This window comes from Rhagoletis zephyria, unplaced genomic scaffold (genome assembly GCF_001687245.7).
Source record: "Rhagoletis zephyria isolate East Lansing unplaced genomic scaffold, Rhagoletis_zephyria_1.1 Rzeph_scaffold_05881, whole genome shotgun sequence".
NCBI lineage: Eukaryota > Metazoa > Arthropoda > Insecta > Diptera > Tephritidae > Rhagoletis > Rhagoletis zephyria.
In genome coordinates, this window is record NW_016162964.1 from 19,614 (window position 1) to 30,384 (window position 10,771).

Below are 10,771 nucleotides of genomic sequence, written 5' to 3' on the forward strand. Positions count from 1 at the left end.
CTGTAGACAAATTTCTTAAATATATTTTATGTCAAAATATATTGTAAAGACTACACTTAAACTCTCTTAAACATTTACTACTCCTGGTCAGTTCATAAACTCTCATCATCTGACGAGTCGTTGAAANTTAAATAGATTTGGCTCACAAACGCCTCTTTAGACAGTCAGAAGTTTTTAGTAAACCTGTAGACAAATTTCTTAAATATATTTTATGTCAAAATATATTGTAAAGACTACACTTAAACTCTCTTAAACATTTACTACTCCTGGTCAGTTCATAAACTCTCATCATCTGACGAGTCGTTGAAACCCAGAACTTCGTTGTACTAATTTTTACCACGTTTTTATAAACTTGCTTTCTTTTTTATTTCATTTTAATTTGCACAAATTTACATAAATATGTATAAGCACACTATTTAGTTTGCTCGATTAGTAAACAACATCGGTGAAAAATATACTATTGTGAACAACATAAACGAGCGAAGTTCACAATAGCGCTATTCTTCATCGAATGAGCGCCATAATACCAAATGAAAATTCGTTCGATCAGCACTTTCGACCACAGTCGAAGATCGAATGTAACTCATAATAGGGGCCTATGTAATATTGATGCGCCTAAAAGATGCAGCGATTTCTATTCTCAAGTTACATACCTGATGACAGTACGAATGGCAATTATAATAGGGAGGTTTTAGTTTTTTAAACTATAATTTTATTTAATGCACACTTGTCATACCTACTACATATGAAGTGTAAACATAAGTGCTAAATGCCCATTTAATGTCAAGTCAGAATAGGGTGTGCTTTAAAAGCTATGACATAATTGATTTTGCCCCTCTTAAAAATTACATAAAACGTTCACTTGTTTTCATTATTTTTGAGGCTTCAAGTATACGTCAATTAATTATATCCAAAAGCAACCAGCTTGGTTTAGTTTACAACAGTGAAAATAAAGCTAAATAACACAAAGGTTACCTGTTTGTTTAGATTTGCCCTTATGCATGGATATGCTCTTATTAAAATTCTTAGTATAAAATTTGTGGCTTCGTGGCGGCATATAATTTATTTTATAGGGAAATTTCTGTTTCTATTTTATGCACTAAGTGCTCTGTTGGTATAAATTGGTGTAGTTCTCAATTCTCTCATTGAGCCATTAAACTAATTTGTTATAACGAAAAAGACGAGCTAAAGTTCGGACGTGTTTTTTACAGATCTGCTATTTTTAGCTTTTTTCTGCGTTTAAATTGAATTTTATACATATCTATTAATGTGGTAAAAATCAGACAGTGACTCTTGGTGACATTAATTAGATTGAATTGCTTTCGGCATTTAATAATAATAATAATATTAGCAATGCCTTGCTTTTGTAAACAAAAGGTTGATGGTGCTAAACCAAAAGTGCAATGCACAAACTGCAACGAGTTTTTTCATTTGCTTTGTGTTGGGTTGAAACCAGCCGATGTTGATTAGTTGGTTAGGTTAGGTTAGAATGGTGGCGGAAAACTATTACGCCCAAGTAGCAGCTAAGTGCCATTTTGATACTATATACCTCGAATGAGTATGTTAGAGCCAGCCGGCGTGGTTGATGAAGTTGAGTATGTTGCGGAGACTTACATCAGATAGCTCTCGTAACGATGTGAACTCATATGCTCCTAGCATGGTATTTCTGCTCCTCATTAGAGCTGGACATTTGCAAAGCAGGTGTTCTACTGTTTCCTGCTCGTTCTCATCTCTGCAGCTTCTACAGAAGTCGTTGTAGGCGATTCCCAGCCTTCTCGCGTGGGTACCAATCGGCCAATGCCCAGTAAGAGTCGCAACAAGCCTAGCAACGTCAGATCTGGGTTTCCTTAGTAGGTTGTGTGTTCTCTCAGGGCTGTACGCAGGCCACAATAGTTTGGATAAACGGCAGCCTGCCACGGTGCGCCATCTTTGATCCGATTTCCGGAGATTGTGGAGAAATATGTCTTTATATAAGGTTCCAATTGGGGGTGAGATCCGGTCCTCGATCGACACCAATGTGGAACCCTCTCTGGCTAACTCGTCTGCAGCCTCGTTTCCGGGAATGTTGCTATGGCCAGGGACCCAAACTAAATCTAAATCGAGTTGTCGACTTACTGTATTTAACAGTGTCCTACACTCCTTGATTAGTTTCGACCTTGTCGTAAAAGACGCTAAAGCCTTAATGGCCGCCTGCCTATCTGTGAAAATGGCTACTCGCTCGCCGTAACGCAATCCACTACGTTCTAAGAGACGGCAGCCTTCGGCTATAGCGAATACTTCTGCTTGGAAGACACTCGCGAAATCGGGCAGATGAATTGATCTTTTTACTCCCAGTGACTCAGAGTAAATACCTGCTCCAACTCCGCGTTCCATTTTGGAGCCATCGGTGTACATATGATTTGTCCAGGTAGAGATATCAAGCTCCCCGTCCCAGTCGGCTCTCGACGGAAGAATGGCCCCGAAAGGCCTGTGAAACTCTACCTCAGGTCGAATGTAATCGGTTGCCAGCCTCAACTTAGGTGGCAAACGGGAAATTATACTGCTATGCCCGATCGTTCTTTCTTTCCATATACCTAGTTCTCTAAGTCTTATAGCCGATAGTGATGCGGTGTGCCGTATGTGAAGGTCTATAGGAAATAGGTTTGTAATAACATTTAGGGCATCGGTAGGGCAAGTTCTCATTGCCCCTGTGGTCCCGATGCATGCAGCTCTCTGAACTCTGCCTAGTTTCACTTGATTATATTGGTTCTTTAAGGCTGTCCACCATACCAAAGAACCGTAGCATAAGATCGGACGTACAACCGCTGTGTACATCCAGAGTACAACTTTTGGATTGAGACCCCATGTCTTCCCAAAAAGCCGCTTACAGGAGTAGTAGGCAATGCTCGCTTTCTTTACTCTCTCTTCAATATTTATTTTCCTACTTAGCTTAGGATCCAGTATGACTCCCAGATACTTCGCTTGTTTAGATAATCGCAGCTTTTGTCCATTTAGCTTTGGTAATTCAAAGTTTGGGACCTTATTTCTTGTCGTAAAGAGCCTTAATTCTGTTTTCTCTGGGTTCACTCTAAGGCCACATTGCTCGGCCCACCGGCTAAGCTTTGCTAGAGTACCCTCCATGATGTTACTCACCACAGATGGAAATAACCCGGTTATTAAAATCACTACATCGTCAGCGTAGGCCACTACCTTTACTCCTCCCTGGTTGAGCTTGAGTAGTACTGAGTTGATAGTGCTGAGCCATAAAATAGGAGAGATCACTCCCCCTTGAGGAGTGCCCCTACTAACATTTCTTGTTAATGTATAGCTACCAAGTTCAGCTGAAATCGTTCTGCTGCGAAGCATAGCCATTAGCAACGCGCAAATAGACTCCTCGACGCCTAACTCGTCAAGGGATTTTTGGATAGCTTCTACCCCAACAATGTTAAAGGCTCCTTCTATGTCGAGAAAGGCTGCCAGAGTGAATTGCTTAAATTCGAGTGACCTCTCGACAGTTCTAACGACCTCATGGAGCGCCGTCTCCGTGGATCGTCCCCGCAAATATGCATGCTGCGCTTCGGACATGCGTTTGCCGTGGAAAAACCCCCGGACGTGCGTGTCCAGAACCCTCTCGAACGTTTTGAGGACAAAGGAAGTTAAGCTAATGGGTCGAAAATCTTTGGCGTAGACGTGCCCTCGCTTTCCAGGTTTTGGGATGAAAACCACTTTTACTCGCCTCCACGATAGAGGGACGTAGTCGAGGGTTAAGCATCCTTTGAAAATGGACAAAAGCCATGGCATAATAGCATCCTCCACAGTTTGCAACATGATAGGTATGATGCCATCTGGCCCCGGGCTTTTGTAAGGCGAGAAGGACTTCAACGCCCATGATATTTTCGGATTTGTGAAAATTGAGTCTGCTATGTGCTGAGCTCCAGCATATCTTCTTGGAATCGGCTTGAACGCTTCGTCAGAATTACCCANGGCCCCGGGCTTTTGTAAGGCGAGAAGGACTTCAACGCCCATGATATTTTGGGATTTGTGAAAATTGAGTCTGCTATGTGCTGAGCTCCAGCATATCTTCTTGGAATCGGATTGAACGCTTCGTCAGAATTACCCGGAAAATGAGTATTGACAAGCAACCTGAGTGAGTCTTCCACAGACTCTGTGGGTACATCATCCGCACTGCGAAGGAGTGACGGACAGGAGTAGTCCTTCGTCAATAGCCTGCTCAGCCTGGCGGTGTCCTTTATACTCTCCAATGTCTCGCAGTGGCTCTCCCATGCTGCTTTTTTTGAGCGCCGAATCTACCTTTTATACTTTTTCATAATGTCTTGGTATCGCTTCCAAGATTTAGATTTGTAACAGGAGTTGAAAATTATCCTAGTTTCTTTCCTTAGTCTAGATAAGGCACTATTCCACCAAGGTGGATATGGCTTCCTTGAATATCGTAGCGGGCAGGCCCTGTTCATTGAATTCCGAAGTGTGGTCTCGACGACTCTCAGATTGGCCTCAATCTCGCTGATGGAGCTCACCAGTGGGCTAGGAGCCAAACTAAGCTTCTCCCGAGCCAGACGATCGAATTCAATCCAGTTAGTTTTCCTAGGGTTGCGATATGATTTGATTATTTTTTTAATAATATTGACACTGAAAGTGATATACTTATGGTCAGAAAAAGAGCTCTCATCAGACACTTCCCAGTTGTCAACACAAAAATTATTGTTTTCTAGTAACAATGTTATATCTAGGACTTCCTCCCACCCTTCGTAGTTTTCCATATTCGGAAAGGTGAAAGTGGGAGTCGTCCCACTATTGCATATAGATAGCTTAGTGCTAATGATAAAATCAAAGAGTGACTCACCCCTTTCGTTCGTTTCACCGCTTCCACATAGGCAATGTCTTGCGTTGGCGTCGCATCCAATCACAAGCGAAGCTTGTTGCTGTGTCGCTGCTACCAGTTCCTCTACCTCCGCTGGAGGGGTCTCTCTGCCGTGTGCGAAGTAGGCGGACGCAACATACGTAGGCCTTCCGTGCTGCGACAGTCTTACAACTGCCAAGTCCTCGGTGCTGTAAGAGGGACAAAGAAACGCTTTATATTCTTTTTTTGGCAGGACGCAGGCTCTGGGCTTACCATTAGTGCGGGCATAAAAAACTTCGTACCCGGGGATGTTTAGGCCCATGACGGTCGAGTCTCGAATCCAGGGCTCTTGGATGATAGCAAGACCGTAGTCGTTCTCCCCTAGCAAGACTCTCAGGTTATCTGAAGCGCACCTAGAATGCTTCAGGTTAATCTGTACGACGTTGCTCATTTTTATTAGATGTTGGTAGGCACCCTGAAATTGTGCATATGGAAACTGTGCATACGAAATAATGCATATGAAAAAAACCGAAATAATGCATATATGCACAGTTTCGGTTGAAAACCGAAATAATGCATATGAAAAACCCGAAGTAATGCATACATGCACAGTTTCGGTTGAAAACCGAAATAATGCATATGAGAAAATACCGAAATTATGCATATGCATACTTTCGTTTTAAAAGCGAAATAATGCATATGAAAAAAAACGAAGTAATGCATACATGCACAGTTTCGGTTTAAAACCGAAATAATGCATATGGTAAAAACCGAAATAAAGCATACATGCACAGTTTCGGTTGAAACCGAAATAATGTCTAAATGCACAGTTTCCATATGCGCAATTTCGGTGCCCCTGTTGGTAGTGTTCGGGCCGACCAGATTACTGGCTTCCTCGGCCACCTCAATCTGCACCGTAAACTCGCTGCGAATAGGATCTGGTGACGGTTCCCCGTCCTTTATTGACTCCGGGGGCGGTTCTTCGCCTTCGTTGTCGTCGTCGGGTTCTCTGCCCCGGAAGGTTTTCACTTTGGCGTGTCTCACGCCGAAGTGGATTCTGCATCCTAGCTCCTCTAGGACCTTTGCTGATTCCTCAGCGATGAGGAACAGCACGGGTTGGCTAACTGCTTTTACGTCCTCGAATTTCAGGACGCTCCAGTTAGTCATAGGGACACGGGGGTTCATAATGGCGATGTATTGTAGAAGTATAGCCCTATCCATCCTCATGTTGGGCAACCAGATTCGGGCACGGGGTCTCGTCGGAATGTCCTTCGCCGGGATAAGTTTGGGCTTATAGCCCAACCAAGCATCGCTGATCTCAGTGATGCTCCTGCGCAGGAATTCCTTGGAGAACTCGTCCTCGCATCGGATCACCCTATGACCTCTGATGACCTCCTCAGAATCGAACCGCGGTATCGGGCCCTCGGGGTTGGCTAGGGTACTTTCCATCGCCAAACCCGAAAGCCGGACCTCGATCTCAGGCCATTTTTCGAGGACTGGTTTGCCGCACTTAGGCGACTCGTCTATAAGTGCGACACTCAGGTGGTCCTTCACTATATCGCTGTACTTCAGCGGGCCTTGCGCTACGGGTTGGGATACGCCACTCGCATCTTTATTTCTCTTCGGAGCGTTAGAGGTGTCGTCTCGCGATCGGTTGCGTTTGTTCGTCTTGCCCGCCTCCACGCGGGACTTTGCCGCTTTGCTACTATCAAAGGCGGCAACGATCGCCTCGTATTTTTTCCGGTCGTCAGTGTCGCGCACGTTCAGGATGCCCTCCTCCTGGTTCTGAGCAATCTTTTTCAGGATGAATTTAACCTTCCTGTAGGTCTTGGCATTTACCGCTGTCGGTAGTGCAGACTTGGTCCCCGATGCCAGCGGTCTCGAGGTACTGGAGGCGGAAGGTGTCGATTTGGAAGATATAGGAGTCGCCTTTCCTGATGGGCGCATGTTCATCTGACGACTCGCCAGAGAGGAGCATGAGGCCTCAGGTACGCGACCTGCATTCTTGCGTTGACTCGCAGTTGCCGATGATGATGGTGCATCAAAGTTCCCCGCTGTCGATCCCCCAGCGCGTTGGCTCGCACTGGTTTTGTGGGTTCGCGAGGGGCTGTGGTTGGGAGTACTATGGCTGGTACTGCCTGAGACCGACTCCGCCACCGTCTCCTGGCTGGAGCGAAGCAGAGCGTCCTCGTCGATTTGGGATTTGGGGGAGTAAACCTCCTCCCCCGGAAGGTCCGAGAGAAGGCCCGGTGTCGAGTAGGCTCCGTAAAAATACAGCCTAGAAAATCGAACTCTAACCCGAATGAGAACAATAATATGCTACAATTAGCATTGAATACGGTTGTGCAAGAAATCGCCGCTCTTAGAGCAGAGAATGCGCGAGTTATATCTCTAATTAACTCTTTGCATGAAGACAAAATGCAATTAATGCAAAAATCTGATGCCCGCTCAATGCAAGCGAAACTAAATTGCAAAGACGCTGACATTTCAACGCTAACATTGGAAATCAAATCTAAGAATCTCAACCTCAGTATACCCAGTAAAAAACTGTGTTGAAGTCCTTTATGGGGATATAGTTTCCAGAGGTGAAATTTTAGGTAGCACACAATTTCATATACGCATGGTTGCTTTTCAGAACTAATTAAAGAAACTTAAGAAATATTAAAAAAAATATGCATATAAAGCCTTAATTTTTGAAAGAAGTACCATACATACATATATTAATATACTCTGATTAATAATATTAAAAAATGTATTATAACCACCGTTTAAAGTTATATTTGATACAAATTAATTTTGCTACTCGGAACGCTCTGCGCATTGCCACTGAATAATAGTTTTACTTAAAATTACATCCCTGGTCCTTGTTCTTTCTGTATTGCATCGTGGTGAATTCACATTTCTCAGAAATTTGACAACAAAACAAAGTGAAGGGAGTATTTTATTTGCCAATTTTTGCGATTTCTATTGTTTGTGCCGATAAGCAAGATGGAATTTGGGAAAGTAACTGCCTGGTTGCAGCATATCTATGTATTAAAAAAGTATTTAACTAAATGAAATTGTGTTTAATAGAAATGTTATAAATCGAGTGGCGTTATTTAAGATGTGCTCCAAACTTTTGACGAATTTTTTTTCGCCTTCTCAACGTGCTAAGTTACAAGTTAAATGACTGCCACCACGGCCGGTAAGAAGCCCGAAGAAAAGGGCAAACAACCTTCCAGGAAGCTGCCCGCTGTCCCCGAGTCGTAGCTGAAGTTCAGCAAGAAGCAGGTCAGCTAACGTGCTACCCTGATCAAGCGTAAACTAAAGCGCTCTGCTGTGATTGCACTCCGCCAACGTGAAAACTTGGTGCGTCTGAGAAATATCAAGCAAAATATCTCCGTGACGGACGCCGTGAGAATAAGTTGCGCCGTCTGGCAAAGAAACGCGGCTCATTCTACGTGCCTGCGGAAGACAAATTGGCTTTTGTGATCTGTATCCGCGGTATCAACAAAGTTGCACCAAAAATGCGTAAAGTTTTACTACTGTTCCGTTTTCGCCACATTCACCACGGTTTGTTCATCAAATTTAGCCATTAATATGCTACGCATTGCCGAACCCTATATCACATGGGGCTATCCAAATCTTAAATCAGTTCGTGAATTGATCTACAAACGTGGAATTGTCAAGCACAACCATCAACGTGTCCCAATCTCTGACATCTTTGTGATCGAACGCAAACTGTTGGATCCCACTTCAAGAAAGCCTCCAAGGTGGAGTATTTTTATTTCAAAAATATATAATAAATTAAAATAGAAAATGTTTTTTTTTTTGTAACTTCCTGAAGGTTTAAACCGCAAATATGCCAAATAGAAGGCAGCTTATATTCACAATTCCTTGAATAGTGTTCATTGCCGTTTCTAAAGGCCATTTCAAAAGGCTCCAATCCACAAACTTAATTATTTTTTTTTGGTTTTTCAGCTCATCAATGATGCACCCGGGCTGCATTTACCGTCTATGAAAATATTTTATTGAGCGTTCCAAAATTAGCTCCGAGCAACTAAAAGTTGGTTAAGCTTAAGTGAAATAGTTTTTTGTTAAATATTTATTCCTGGTACTTATTAAAAAAAGTTAGATCAATATTAATGTATGAAATGAAGTAAATAAAAATCTACGAATACATTTCTTGAATATTTTGTCATAGAGCCGTTATTAAATACAGACATAACGGCGTCGGGCGTTGGTCCGGACGTATATAGAATTAGTGCGTTAGAGAGATGGAAATTAAGCAAATATTTAAAAACAGATAACGCTACTTGAAAGAGCTTGATTAGTTTAGTACGACAGCATTACTAACGTAATTTGTACCAAATTACCGAAAACATTTTAGTCAATTACTCTGAAACTAAAGAAGACATCAAAAAAACTGTTACACAAAAAATCAAAATATCTTAATTTAAAATATATAACTACATCTTTAACTAAAAACTGTCAAAATGATGCTCACAGAAATTTTCCATCCAAGACAATATTTGAAAGTTACTGGCATCATTTCGAGCCTGTATGTATTTTCGGCAAAAAGTTAAGAAGTATATTCATATGCTGAAAAGATATTTTCGCAAATTCACAATTTATTCAAAGTATATCATCAGCCCTGTTTCCAATTCCAAGCGAATAACTCGCTCCCATAATTTGATTTGTGCATTCAATATATTTCACAGTTAACTTAAATACTAAATTCCAAATATTTGAGCAACGACTTCGATACAGTAAAATAAAAAATGGGTATGTATTAATAAAATAAATATTCTAAATACATTTATATTTCGGTTAAACCTGAGATGTTCAAGCGCAATGAAATGTTTTTCTACCATTTCTCTAGTGCTAAAATAATTTTCACCACATTGAATTGCTGCACAACACCCTTATTGCCGAAAAAGCGTTGCTTGCAACACTAGTCCTTTATGGGGACCAAATTTGGTGAAAAAAAAATAGCTGAGTTTCTTTACTGGATATACTGAGATCTCAACCCATCTCACGCCAACGGTGTAAGGGAGAGTAATGAAGCGAATAATTGTTCGGCTAAAAGTGAATTGTCATCTAACACATATGCTCTCAACCCATCTCGCGCCAACGGTGTAAGGGAGAGTAATGAAGCGAATAATTGTTCGGCTAAAAGTGAATTGTCATCTAACACATATGCTCTCAACCCATCTCGCGCCAACGGTGTAAGGGAGAGTAATGAAGCGAATAATTGTTCGGCTAAAAGTGAATTGTCATCTAACACATATGCTCTCAACCCATCTCGCGCCAACGGTGTAAGGGAGAGTAATGAAGCGAATAATTGTTCGGCTAAAAGTGAATTGTCATCTAACACATATGCTCTCAACCCATCTCGCGCCAACGGTGTAAGGGAGAGTAATGAAGCGAATAATTGTTCGGCTAAAAGTGAATTGTCATCTAACACATATGCTCTCAACCCATCTCGCGCCAACGGTGTAAGGGAGAGTAATGAAGCGAATAATTGTTCGGCTAAAAGTGAATTGTCATCTAACACATATGCTCTCAACCCATCTCGCGCCAACGGTGTAAGTGAGAGTAATGAAACGAATTATTGTTCGGCTAAAAGTGCATTGTCGTCTAACACGTATGCTCTTTTGCCTGCTGTGAATCCATGTGTGTCTGCTGCTCCGAGTTCGCTTTCTGCTGCCCAGGCAGCGTCGTCGTCCGCTGCCCCTCTCAGTGCTGGTCTCACTAATGCAGTCGGCGCGAAGTCAACATTGGGCATCGCTGCTGCCGCTCCTGCGTCGTCTCGCCCAGCTACACTCAGAAAAAGGTTTAGTTATAATAACCAAGATTTGGTTATAGTGATCAAGTGGCATAGTTGGATATGGCGAAATAAATATCTAGTTCATGAAAGTCTGCAATTTACGTGAGACTTCTAGTTGGGACAAA

At 42.3% G+C, this 10,771-nt stretch overlaps 1 protein-coding gene across 1 annotated transcript; it reads left to right on the plus strand.

Moving 5' to 3' along the window:
* Positions 1 to 9,597: 9,597 nt before the first annotated feature.
* On the plus strand, positions 9,598 to 10,463 carry LOC108372578 (uncharacterized; the record flags this gene model as incomplete). Its single annotated transcript, XM_017628304.1, has 2 exons — positions 9,598 to 9,601; positions 9,839 to 10,463. Coding segments are annotated over exons 1-2 (629 nt in total), but the record flags the coding sequence as incomplete, so codon positions are not given.
* Positions 10,464 to 10,771: the final 308 nt, after the last annotated feature.